Source organism: Amblyomma americanum, chromosome 4 (genome assembly GCF_052857255.1).
Source record: "Amblyomma americanum isolate KBUSLIRL-KWMA chromosome 4, ASM5285725v1, whole genome shotgun sequence".
Classification (NCBI taxonomy): domain Eukaryota; kingdom Metazoa; phylum Arthropoda; class Arachnida; order Ixodida; family Ixodidae; genus Amblyomma; species Amblyomma americanum.
Window position 1 is genome coordinate 166994606 of NC_135500.1, and position 14108 is coordinate 167008713.

A 14108-nucleotide genomic window follows, 5' to 3' on the forward strand; every position below is an offset into this window, starting at 1 on the left:
ACTTCATAGATGCTGTCTTCGACTATATGAGTTTATGGTGGCAAGCTAAAAAATGCTGAAAATACAAAAATAAAAGTTTCTATATCCGGACCCTCTACACTGCGCGGCTATGAATAGCGAACGTGAAGACGTTCAGAAATCGATATCATTTAGAAAAAAGTAAGACAGCCCGAGAGTTCAGCCTACAAGCGCAACAACTGCGGGCACTTGCACGTGCGGTGCCGTTCACAGACTGGTTATTATGTCGGGAAGAATCTGCGCAATTACAGCTAATTAGAAGGTCAGGAACAAAATTTAATCGGCCTAGTTTCATTCTAACTACATTTAACCTCAGGAGAATTACAATATTTTTGAAGATTGAAATCTAGTGTAGGCTTGGGACCTGTATGAAGGTGACTTCTTGATATTTAAACAGAAAATAATTTTGACATTATCTTTGCTCACTTAGTCACAGAAGAATAAGACAAAACTCTGCATTTCCAAAATTGCCAGACCTCTTCCGGTATGTGTTGCACTGAAAGAAAAAGAAATGCGTGTAATATTTGCAAGGTAGTGCAATACTTACTCGCAGAAATTGGCACGGCAAACGCAAGTCCTAATGTGAGGAATATTTCAAAAGTCCACATGATGCCGAAATTCCCCAGCAAATTGGATACTGGAAAAAAGAAACAGCCAAGCATTTATCCCTTATTAATGTTCTTTGAACAATGTTTGTGACATTTCGTATCTTGTCTAGCTGTAGATATGTGGTAAAATAAAGCAAACAGAACCAAATTTATGATGCGAAAAAGAAATCAAACAGGAAATATTTCCGGACGCTCTTTCCAGGCACTGAATAACTATTGCTGTTGGGGTATTGGTGCAAAACACTAGCTGCAATGCATGCCCATCGTTCTGTCCCTGGTCGTCTCTGTGGCGAGCTACATGCATTCTCTGTCTTGTCACTTCGTCGTTTTGCGCTATAAAACCTCATGTTAATTACCGACTAGGCCGAACCATCACTCTTCTACATCCATTCACGACTAGTTTTGATGCACTCTGCATGTACAATAGCAGCCCAAGTTTAATTTGTTGCCGCTGACAGTGACCAACACTCGTGCTCTTCGCAACACCTACGTATTCCTTAACAGACACTTTCGCTCATTGCTTACAACACCTTCGTTTTTGCACGTAGTGTAATTATTACCGTTTGTTGCCAAATTTGCATACCCAGAGAGCATACAGCCCGTCGCCCATTGGGACGTTTTCGTCACTTTGTTGTTTTTCGCGACTATTTAAAGGATTACCAAGTGCGCCGAAATATATATGACCCGTCTTCAACTTAACTTCTAAACTTCGAACCTTACAACCCACCGGGCTCTTTGATGCTGAAAGCCTTATTTCTTTTCATTCTAATCAAAGTGTCCCTGCCAGCTTGAGCAGCACAGGTATAGACACCGAGGCAAAACTCGTGCTCATTAAGCCTATATCCCACTTACGTAGAGATAGCGCTCCGGCACCGGCAAGCATTCCCCAGGGCATGCGGCCCCAGACAATGGTTTCGAAGCGTAGCAGGTAGAGCGCCAGCAACACGGGCCACATGAGCAGCAGGTTGAGGAAGCCGATGAGCGAAAAGAAGAGCGACAGCTGGCCGAAAGACACGTCACCTATGAGCTTCTTGAACGTCACCTGCGCAGGATGAACAGAGAAACGTTGAAACGGAGGGAGGAATGTCTGCTAGCCACAGCATCTTCTGCTTTCACCCATCCGCATATGACGAAGTTCGTTATTCGTGTTCATTTTATTGTAAGAAACAGAACCACATAAATGAACCTACTGAGGCTGTTTCAAAGACGGTTGCGAATTATTATGCGCTGCGAATGCATGTTTAGTACTCGGGCCAATACTACTATCGCTGCTGATTTTCACCCCACAAAAGAACAAAACGTCTCAGAGTTTTTAAGTGCATCTAGTTTATGTTAGAGCTATAAACGACAAATGCAAAAAGACAACACAGAGTGATGCGCTTCTATAGTCGGATACAACTAAAGGTCGAAACGGCTTTTCCTCGACAAAGGACGTCCTTCCAGCCGGTGGCGTCGGCTGATTCTCATGAACATGCTAGCGTGACAGTGCAAGGAGGAGACTATCGCCATTCATCTGCCACTCCCTGAATTGTCACGCTAGCAGGCCAATAAGAATTGGTCGAGGCCAGCGCATGGAAGAGGGCCCTTTGACGCCCTTTGACACTTCGTTCTTGAGGTTTATTCGACCTTAATAGTATGTGCCAGTAACAAGCTGTGATTTACTGCCGAAGTCGCCACGACGGCATAAAATGTCGCAAACGCACTAACTGCCATGTGCAGCGATAACTTCAGCCAAAGAAATAACACAACTGCCCAGCACCGAACGTCACACAGACTTCTGGACCTATTTAGCTTGAAATTCGCACTGTGTAATGACCATGACAAGCCCAAGCTTTCGAAAACTTGGCGACAGCACCTTGCCAAAAGTGATGTCATGCCACTTGAGAACAAAGTCGCGGATCAAATTAATCTGACCTTCCATGGTTCTTTCCTATAATAATTGCTGGGAAGCATATCAGTGCCTCATAGAAAAACCACTGTTCCTATTAAGCTTGGGGACTGTAAAGAAAATTCTCGTTTCTTTCAATCCCGCAGAACATGCGCCGTTACCAAGAACGTCTTCAGAATTGCCCATCCCTCGCTTCTTATATCTTTCCGGTACTGCAGTTATCATGAAAAGAAACTGCAGAGTTTTGCTTCTGAGTGCGATTTCTCCACAGCTAGGTGAGATCTCAGTTAAGGCAGAGACTTGCGCGAGTCGGCACATCTTTTAGAATTGAACACACAGTGCAATACACAGGACCAGAAACAAGTAGACAACACACTGTCTCAGCGCGATGTAGCATCTACTCTTTCGTGGTCATGTGTTTTGCGCAGAGTTTTCTCATTCTTAATGTCACAGCCGGAACACCTATTGATTAAAATCGCCTTCTGCCAGACGTGGCATATCACATAGGTCACGAGCTCTTATATATATATATATATATATATATATATATATATATATATATATATATATATATATATATTATATATATATATATATATATATATATATATATATATATATATATATATATATATATATATATATATATATATATATATATATATATATATAATTGGTTTTGGGGGGGAAAGGAAATGGCGCAGTATCTGTCTCATATGTCGTTGGACACCTGAACCGCGCCGTAAGGGAAGGGATAAAGGAGGGAGTGAAAGAAAGGAAGTGAGAGGTGCCGTAGTGGAGGGCTCCGGAATAATTTCGACCACCTGGGATCTTTAACGTGCACTGACATCGCACAGTCCACGGGCGCTTTAGCGTTTTTCCTCCATAAAAACGCAGCCGCCGCGGTCGGGTTCGAAACCGGGAACTCCGGATCAGTAGTCGAGCGCCCTAACCCCTGAGCCACCGCGGAGGGGAGCTCTTCTGCGCAATATTTTGTTTTGTAACAATAACAATACAATTTCACCACTGACTTATTTTTTACTGTGCATTTGTAATTATTTTTACATATTCAGGTAACGCACCAATAAAGTCTGAAGTAATATCTCCTACTATTACAAAACTGAGCTTAGTGGGAGAAAGTCGTCTGGCCTCAGTGTGCTCAGCCCAAATATGCACTGCTTCAGCAGATCGTGATATGTATAGTCTTCATCGACTCACCTCTCTCTTTATGCATCAAACTTCATCCAACATCTGATAAGCCTAGCCCCATCAGGATTTATAACAATAATTTTTTCCCATCACAGTCCTTCTCATATATTTGGTTTTTCTTAAACATAACTTTCTTCTGAACTTATTTTGATAGTTACTAATATACAGCAGCTATAGCCCAGATACCCATCGACGCTTCGAGATCGGCGTTTCCAACCCTTGTTGCCAATTGGCATCCGCTGTAACTAATTTCCGGCATCCCCGTGGAAAAGGTATTTAGTATAAGGCTGAAGTTTGTGACGAGTGCGGCATATTAAATCCAGTATACAAACAAATTCAGTGAGCCGTATTCACCTTGTACACGCCGGAACCGGCGGCCGCTGCTGCCGAGAGCACCACTCCGCCAAGCGTAATAGTTCTTGTGACGCCATCCATGTAAGCCAGCAGCGCAATGCCCGTGTTGCATAGGATCACCGCTACTATCTGCAAAGCACATGGTAGGAGGAAGCCACTAATAATTAGGCTCACGATAACTCACCTTTTATTTTAGTCACCTGTAGCAAGTGAAAGCTTAGAGCAGATATCATGAGTACCTATCTTTTCAACTACGAAGGCCTAGCCCTGAGAAGGTGTTTGCCACGAATAGCGCTTTTTACCGCAGTCACATTGGCTCATAACCAATTCTATTCATTTGTAAACACTTCGCAGTATTCATTCACACTCACGCTGATACTGTCGCATCTGCACACGTGACCTGGCTGAAGGGTAATTTTGGTTAGTGCGCGTTAAAATTGATACGTGTTGTTGTAAGAGACCAATTCTTCCTTATAAATATTCTCTTTTCTAATCGAAGTGCACGTACGACATGATTTCCAAACAGCACAATAATTCTGATGTATTCAACGACCGGCTGTCGCATAGCTTACCTACACTGGAAACGCACACGAATAGACGCTCGATTAAAATCTATAAATGTGCCTGCTCTCACACACAAGGCTTCTGTGGAGGGCTCAGGCCTGCTTTATGTCTAGGGTGCATGTCACCTGGTCGTACCGCAGAATATACGCTTCAGTGGTGGTTATTCTTATTGTTTCTATAAAAAGGGGAAGGAATAAAGTTGATTGTTGAAGTCCATAAAGTTTTTTTCTTTGTTGCCTCAAGGAATCGGAAGCATTTGCCCTTTGCAGAAAACCCCCCTCCCCTTCCGTGCAACCAAGTGCCTTTAATAACTTGAACTAGACTGAAGTGTTCTTCTGGGACATGCGCTGCTTGTAACATTCCGCTGCTCAAAAAAAAAAACATCAGCACGGCAACAATACTAACGGTATTGACTACGCCGATATGAACTCTCGGCACTGTGGGCGTCGTTGTTCTCGCAGTTTATCCCAGCGCTATTTCATCAACTGTAAGTGTCATGGTCGGGGCCAATTTATACAAGGTCAAGTATGTCCTCTCTGCCTTACCCTGATCCCGACGAACTGCTCGTGGAGTATGACCCAGGAGAGGAGGTAGACAAAAGAGACGTTTGACGCGTACAGCGCCAGCACGTCCGTAGTGTCCAGGATCCTGAGTGAGTGCACCAGGGCGTAGTTGGTGACCACCCACAGCAGGCAGAAGAGGCCGCAGCGGGAGAAGAACTGGGAGAATGTAAACCGCTTCTCTTGCAGCTGCGTCAGGGTCTCTCTGTGGTGCAGAGGGAACAAAAACCAGGATTAGGCATGACGCAAATGATACCCTTGTGCGATAAACGCCTTACTGACATTACGATACGAGCTTTTATTGCAGTCCTCCACGCCTAACAAGAAAGCACCATTTCACACAACCTTCATTTAACTATTTATTTGTTCGTTAATTTATTGAATAATGTGTTTATTAAGGATGATATTAAGCACTTTAAATAAATTTACTCTGCTGTCCACAGTACGGCAACAGTACTCTACTGTGGGTCGTACAATTTCTATCCGTAACGCGCACCGATTGTGTGAGTGATCACGTAGCTTCCCTTGAAGACGGATTTCGCGAACCTTTCTAAGTTCTGCCTTGGCTGGAAGACATGCGCTTGTTTCATACCTTTTAACACATTATTTAATTGAATTAAGTGTATCATGAAGAACTTAATACTCGGTTATGATTGGAGAATTCGCAACGCATAGGGCAAGCTCGAAGACAGGGCTCATTGAGGTGAAGTCAGTCATCTACTTTGATGCCTCTTGGATACAGGCAGCGAGAAATGCGCTCTTTGGTGCCGCCCTAACTGGTGGCGAGTGAATTTTAGATAGCGTTAATTAAAGGGAACATGCAGTGCTTAAACTTCACTCGAACGCTCAAAGCATCCGCCTGTTTGTTACAGTAAGCAATTTTAGTGCATTAGAATGCATTATGAAATGGCTTGAAAAATCACTGTGCACTCCTTTTACGAACGTGTTCTTCGACAAGGGACAGTCAAGTAGAATACCTAAGCTTGCGACAAGAAAGAAATTACTCATTAGCATTCATTCAAGAGCAGCCATACGTCTACAAAGGAAATCTCTACACATTTCACAGAAGCTTTGCTCTTCAAGAAAAATTCGCCCTGATCCGATGTTCGAACCAGGACCAGCGCCTCTTTGGAGCAGGCGCTCTACCTACTGAGCTAACCAGGAAGGCCAGCAGATGGCAGGGCCAGGGTGACTTGATCAACAATTCGCATGTGGGAAGGGCGAGGTTCGATCGCCAATGCCACTACGTACCAACCAGTGTTCTAAATGGTTTCGGATGAGAGCTTTCCTCTGGCCTAGTGCTCAACTTTTCAGGGGTTAAATGTTTGGGAAAGGGGTCATTGGCCTACTCCCATTTAACGGGTAGTCGACGCGTCGAATCACGAAATCTGGTATGCGCGGTAAAACCCATCTGAGGTCCTTTTCTCACCGAAGCGGTGGCATTGTGGTGTAGAATCCGCCTCGCTTTGGGGAGGTTTTGGATTCGATCTCCAGTACCGCTGAGTACTCTTCGGTTTTCTAATGACTAAAAGATTTCCCTCAACTGTTGCTCGGCTCTTATGGGGTGAAAAACTGTGAAAAAAAAGCCATTGGCCAGCCTCAACCCCCCCCCCCTCCCCAAACCTCAAGTTGTTGATCAATTGTTCCTTGTCCTGCCACATGCCAGCTATCCTGCTTAGATCAGCTGGCACAGCGACTCTTCCGATTAGGCGGTGGTCCCAGGTTCGAATCCCGGACAAGGACAAAATTTTCTTGTACGGTGAAGCTTCTGCGAAAGCTGTATAGCTTTCCTCTGCAGCCCAAGGCTGCGAGCTTAGGTGGCTGCTAAAGACTAATTGTTTCCTGATTAGAAATTTGCACCTTCTTTGGGTATTCCTCTAAAATACATTTCATTATTCAGAGTTGAAAGACGTCGATATTTTTCGACATAAGGTTGCATTTGGTGGTCGCAAAATTGACAGTGTTATGAATCTTGACATGAGTGCTATGTCTGAAGGTGATCAAGGGAGCACTGCGTTTGTGGTAAACTATAGAAAATACCCCAAGGAACAGTATTTCAAAGTTATATTGAACGAATGTATTCAAAATCCTTACATGAGCACATTCTTGGCAGTCGTCTTTTCTGTCCTAGAGCAGAGTCGCCCCATCAGGAATATGGGAAAGAAAAAGGTGTTGAAGCTTGCGCATACCCATGTCGTGAAAAAAGGGGCGTCAAACGTGACCTGCAAGAAATGCAAAAGTTTGGTTATTCAAGCGAGCACAACATAGAGACCCGATTGGACAAAAATCTACACAACCATTCTAATATCATTGATGGTGTACATTGTGACTGGCATCACTTTTGATTAACACATATACAGAAAACACATTGACGAGCAATGGTCATTTAGTTTGAGGCAATATGGTACAATCGGTAAACATGATACGAAAGGCAAGGTTCAGGTTGTGAAGCGAAGATGTTTTTATATAAAAGATATTTTACGCGCACACTTTCACTTAATTTCCATGTGCCAGAAAACACTTAATATCATTCGCCTGGAGGTATCTCACGTAAAATAATTTCGGCAGGTTTTAAATTTCCGTACCACAGTTTGCCGCTGGTGGTGTTGTAGCTGTTATTGTGACCGACTGCGCCAGTCCTTTCTTTTCGTCTTCATCAACGCACTCCCTATACAGCGCAGTAATTAATCACTACTTTTCAAAATGGTTGCAATCTTAAAACTGCCATCAGTAGCACAGCGTAATTAAAAAGCAGGAATTGACCACGCGTACACGACAATGAGCAAGTCGCGAAGCTCATTGAAGCAAGCGAAATTGTTGTCTTTTTTATTATTTGTGCCCTTTTCACTGATTTCGTATTCTCTTCCTTGATGATACGATCCAGGTTACTACCTTCTGCAAGTCTTCTACCGCTCCTTTCCTTATAACTACTTATAACCCTTACGCAGAGGCGTGCACGGCATACAAAGAGCCATTTAGAAGCGTTTGGCGGTGTCTTTACACCACGCGTCCCAACCGATGACAACAAACGTTGCACGAAGGACGAGGCTCGGGATGAATGCAAGGGAGTGGTCACGTGATCAGGGTTAATTAAAAAAAAATGGAAATAATAATAATAATAATTGGTTTCGGGGGAAAAGGAAATGGCGCAATATCGGTCTCATATATCGTTGGACACCTGAACCGCGCCGTAAGGGAAGGGATAAGGGAGGGAGTGAAAGAAGAAAGGAAGAATGAGGTGCCGTAGTGGAGGGCTCCGGAATAATTTCGACCACCTGGGGATCTTTAACGTGCGCCGACAACGCACAGCACACGGGCGCCTTAGCGCTTTTCCTCCATAAAAACGCAGCAGCCGCGGTCGGGTTCGAACCCGGGAACTCCGGATCAGTAGTCGAGCGCCCTAACCACTGAGCCACCGCGGCGGGTAAAAAAAATGGAAATGAAAATTGGTTTTAATGAAAGGAAATGGCCCAGCAACTGTCTCACTTCTCGCTGGCCGCCTAGTCACGCCGTGAGGAAAGGGATGTAGGAGGAAGTGAAAAAAAAGAAGAGATGGCCGTTTGTAGGGCGCCGGAGGGATAGTTAACAGGCACTGACACGCAGCACACGGGAACCTTTAGCGTTACAACTCCATGGCAGCGCTGCGCGCCTCACCCGCGACTATCGCCGTCTCCTCTCGCCCCGTGGAACAGCTACGCGTAATAGCCAGCGAAGGATGTCTCATAAACAGCTTTCGCGGTCAAACAATAAATTGTTCGTATTCTATAATATTCTCGTGTCTCACGTATTGACGGCATCGAAAAATAACGCCTCCCACAAAGTGATGCGCTTTTATTTGACTTGGTTTGATTTGATGTAGGGGATTTAACGTCCCAAAGTGACTGAGGCTATGAGGGACGCCGTAGTGGAGGGCTCCGGATGATTTAGACCACCTGGTGTTCTTTAACATGCACTGACGTCACACACCACACTACTGGCCTCTAGCATTTCGCCTACATAGAAATGCGATCACCACGGCAGGCACCGAACCCGCCTCTTTCGGGTCAGCAGCCTAACGCAATAACCACTGAGCCACTGCAGTGCCTGGTTCGCTGTTTTTACTTGCAACCTCCGAAAACTCGGTCGAGCCATTCCCAACGCCTTGAAGGCAGATATCGGTAAATGTGTTTCACGTGTATTGATTGATTGATTGATTGATTGATTGATTGATTGATTGATTGATTGATTGATTGATTGATTGATTGATTGATTGATTGATTGATTGATTGATTGATTGATTGATCACCTCTGTAACGTTGAGGCGGCCCTCCCTGGTGAGCCTCTGGTTGGCCGGGCTGTTGCTCTCGGCGAACGTAGCCTTGAGCATGTGCGCCGCTCCGACCCACGAGGCGGCGATGAGCAGCGTCATCACGAGGCCCACCGACACCTTGCGGCTGTTCTCGTTGCAGCAGCGCTTGTCCACCTTGGCTCCCGGCGGCACACCATCCGCGGCACCATCGCCTGCGACGAGAACAGATGGAAGAACAAATGCGAGCAGTAAGAAAATGGCAAGACCAGAAAGGGAACTAACTACCTTCCGATACATAATGGTTTCGGCGAAATTCGTCGCACACGAGAAAAAAAAAAAACGTGCGAACCTTCCTGAACAGTAGCAGAGTTGGTAAAATGCGCCCCAACGAACTGAAGTAGCAAGTTGTATACATGCAGGCTGAAATAAAGAAGGGTGTATTGAGTGCAAAAGCAATTCCTGGATTCCCTCCCTGCATTCTCGTCCCAGGGTTTCGCAGTAGTTGTGGAGCATGCGGTGCTTGGCGAAGCCAACTACAGCTAACTGCGCCGATTAGGGAGTGTCATTTGAAGGCTTCTGGAACGGGCATACGTTACAAGGGACTAGAAAAGTAATAAAAATAAGAGTACCTTGTCCACACCGTATATTGTCACAAAAGGCGACGCGAAGAGGACAGTCATCAGAAGCGGCTCTTGTTTCATTTTATTTTTTCGCAGTACATTGCAATATGTTTGTTTTGAACTAGCTGTATAAACGATTGGCAAGCTGCGATGCGACTTCGCAAATTAGAGTGTACGCAGCCCATGTCTGAGTGCCGCAACGCTAAGAAACAACGTATTTTCAGAAGATGCCGTTGCAAAACATCTTATCACCAAAACAAGTAACCGAGAATGTTTTTGAGGACCTCAGTACGAAGTGGAAGCTTGGGCAAGTTGGTTCGACATAAGCCGAACAGAGCCGACGTGAAAAGAGGGCCAGAGACAGGGCACTGTCTGTGAACCTCTTTTCCCCTTTACGTCTTTGTGCTGTTCGGTTAAAGTATGACCTTAATAATTTTTTTTAGCCAGTTCATATTTACGTGTTCAAGTTGACCCGCAATGTTATTGCCGCAATCATCATACACCTAGAGAAGTGCGCAGTGCAGTTATACCTATATTTAGGGAATGCTTTCACACCGTCACTTACAGCACAGAGCATTTACATGAACCACCAACAGACGGCCGTCCCACACAGAGTGTAGCAAACAGCTGTAAAACCATTTACTTATCTTTAACGTCATGCTGAGTGTGCTCAGATTTCAGCAAGCGTACCAAGTGACTTATTAGCTGCAAAAAAATCCCCAAACGACCATTTAACTCTATTATTCAAGTAGAGGATTATTGGAGATCAATTTTAATTGTGAAACGGCTATAAAATGTTGCATAACAATGTTATATAGATATTTAAAGTAACAGTCCAGTATTGCGATGCGTGGCAAAATTTTTCTTTCCCTTTTTTTAAGCTTTAAAGTGGCAGTAGTTAAGGCACCCACAGAAACCTAACAGGGAACATTTTTAATGACAGGAAAAATATTAATAGCAAAAAACTACAAGCCGAGAACAGATCTGCGGATATGTTGATTATAACAGTAGAATATTACGGTGCTTGAAAAAATTGCGTTCATAAACATTTTTTCTTTGAAAAACGTGTCTGTCCTCAATTTCTGCGTACGTAAACTGTAGCACAGAGTTTGAAGATGCTGAGTAAATCTTTGGCTGCTCACGCGGTATAATGCCAATGCGCGTACATAGAAGACATAGAAGATATTTTGCTTAATAGTCATGATGCTCAGGTTTTATTGACTCGTGAATGAGCTAACACAAAGGTGTCAACAAAAAAAAGGCAAAACAGCCGCGAGAGGAGCTGAACAGCCAGGAAGAGTAACTTTAGGAGGATGCCGAAATATCGCCAAAATACATGAAGTGGGCAGACAGAGAGAAAGATTGTTTTTTTCTTTAGTGCAAAGGCACTACAGGCCTCATAACCTGAAAAATGGCGGAGTGTAGTCAAGCCTCAGACGGTAGTCATGTGATGCGGGAAATGGCGAGAAATGAACAAGACTTTGAATGAGGCTAACCTTGGCCAACCTGGAGAAATAAAATAAATATTTCCGCTACCCTAACCCCCAGCGACGCGAACAGATCAGCTTCGCTCGCCACTGCACGATAGTACTATGCTATAGTCGCAGCCGATCACGACTCGTGTAGTTGTGGTTGTTGCCTCTCAAATATGGCACGTACCCAGAGTGGGGGATTGGCCAGGGTTTGCTAAACTGCAACACACTATTGCGATGTGCACTGCCCATCGTCGTCTTCGTCAACTTCCATCTGTGCGCAAATCATGAAACGAAAATAAACGCGGTTTCAATCGCGCTTTCAGGTACGTCGCATTGGTGTCCACGTGCAAAAATCTGCTTTCGCGGAATATTTAGTGGTTAGCAATGGTAAACCAGCAGCATTTTTTTTTTTACAAAGTAAGGCCGGAAAGTCGGCCTCACTGATTATTCTGCACTCGAGTTGTGGGAGAGGATAAGAATCAGAGATATGCTGAGTGACAATGGGACAGAAAAGAGGCACGAATACTATTGCAAGCACATTTTTTTCTCGAGCCACAGCCGTGGCTCGAGGACACGAGCTGCTCAAAGAAAGAAGCAACGCCTGAACTGCCTGCAGTGATGGAGGGGGCTAAAAATCGGAAAATCTTTACATGCTTCTCGTGAGGAAAACGTAAAATTTATACGGGTACCTAAGCAGCAAGACATGTGCGATCGTCATCACCTAGTTAAAACGGCGGTAGCACAGGGATCTTGCATTTCAACTGAAAAACATCCCTTCAAACAAACGAACACGCAAACAGACATCAAACACTACGTTTGGAAATTATAAAGAATTCAGATGTAAACGTATTACTATTTTTCTCCTAAAGTAATCCTACCACTCGCAAGAACGGATATACACAAAGCGTGCATCTGGGGCAGTGTGCGGTCAGGGCCAATCTTACCGGCGGCCTTCGAATTTCCAACCTTTGTCTTTGCATCGTAATGCGAGCGCAAGCCTGGGTCGAAGTCCTCGCAGTCGCATGCCATTTGCGTCGCTGAAGCACAACCGCTTTCCACTACACGCTTAAACGCAAAAAATCGTGCCCCAAGTGACCCTGAAAAAAATAATAAACAAGGCGCGCAAAAGCAAGACAACTGGAGCGTTCCTCAGTCCTGACAAGGTCAATCGATGTCACCGGGTGCTCCAGCATGAGTGCTTCGTTACTCCAGCTTTCCCGTTGTGTGCCAGCGAGACGAACGTCGGCGTTCTATTCCAAATACGGGACCGGTCGATGTTGTCAACTGGAACGGGGCATGCGCGACTCAAGGTCCTTACATCGGATACGCCGGTGCGTGTTTGAGCGACACTGCTTCGTATTTATATGTGGAAGCAAAAAAAAAGCAATTCCAGTGAAGCGTGTGCCTCGGAACAAGAGCCCTCCCATATAGCATTACCTCCACTGGCAACGATGACCTTGGATTGTACGCGCGGGTAACAACACTGCACCCCGGCTTCTAATTGCATAGTGTGTGTAGAGTACTTTCGTTGAGCGTCGGAAACCGTATAAGCATCAGCTCTTACTCTCGTGCGCAGGTCGACAGCATGTGTATCTAAAGCTGAACGCGTTGCGTTGTTCTGTGCGCACGATGTTGATTACGAAACGCCCCAACCGAAACGTGACCAGCCTGAAGAAGCAACTGCAGAGGCTGGGCACTGCGTAGCGCTGTCGAAGCCTGCCAGGCTCTCATGCATTGCATCGGCGTCCGGGGAGTTACACCGGGAATTCGCTCTGGTTGTCAATGACGAGCAGAAAGTGAGGAAAATTCGATCGGTATTGAGAGAAAAGGCCACCGTCATGGTCACTCGCTACGTTTAGAATGATAGAGATATAAAGAGGCAGGGAGAAGGCAGGGAGAATGCTAACCAGAAGCGCGCTCCGGTTGCCTGTCCTGCACTGGGGACGAGGGATGATGAGATTACAAATGGAAAGAGAGGAGGGGCGAGGAGGACCGTCACAATTTGTCACTCGAGCCAGTCGCTCTCAGGTAGCAAAACAGTGCATCGGCAGCCTCGTCCGCGTGGTTGTTTCTTATGGAAGAATTTCTTATGCAAGGTTGTTTCTTATAAAAGTTCTACGGAAGCGTGGAAGTTCTTGGCTTATGAACTGCAAGTCTGCAGTTCAGCTGAGCCACAAGAATTGGATGTGGCGCGTTCAGTACTTGCAGCGCGTTGTGTGCTGCCGGCGTGCGTAGGCTAGAAAGTCGAGCACGCATGACATTCATGAAGGACGTGAGCATTGCAATTACTTGCAGATCTTGGCCACAGACTGGATCATGGCTTTTGTCTAGAGCAGTCGTAGGCGTTGGACATTGGGGGTGTGGCAATGTCTTTGACCCATTGGCCGTACAAGACTTCGGTAGCGACGGCCAAGTAAAATCTGAGGTCCGGCGTCATGAGGCGCCGGGCTTCCTTGATTTAGAGCGGTTGTTGAAGGAGGCGGACAAGCTGCACCGCCGCTTGAAGCCTTCCCTTCAAATGTGA

At 45.3% G+C, this 14108-nt stretch overlaps 1 protein-coding gene across 3 annotated transcripts in view; it reads right to left on the bottom strand.

Annotated features, from left to right (window-relative positions):
* Nucleotides 1-14108, bottom strand: part of LOC144128635 (solute carrier family 35 member F3-like) — a 216255-nt gene that overhangs the window by 6078 nt on the left and 196069 nt on the right. For all 3 annotated transcript variants that reach the window (XM_077662176.1, XM_077662177.1, XM_077662178.1), the window contains 6 exons: nt 9487-9701; nt 7296-7423; nt 5187-5406; nt 4078-4206; nt 1479-1668; nt 566-655 (listed from right to left, as the gene is read on the bottom strand). In XM_077662176.1, coding sequence (XP_077518302.1) covers nt 566-655; nt 1479-1668; nt 4078-4206; nt 5187-5406; nt 7296-7423; nt 9487-9701 — 972 coding nt within the window. The remainder of the gene's footprint in view (nt 1-565; nt 656-1478; nt 1669-4077; nt 4207-5186; nt 5407-7295; nt 7424-9486; nt 9702-14108) is intronic.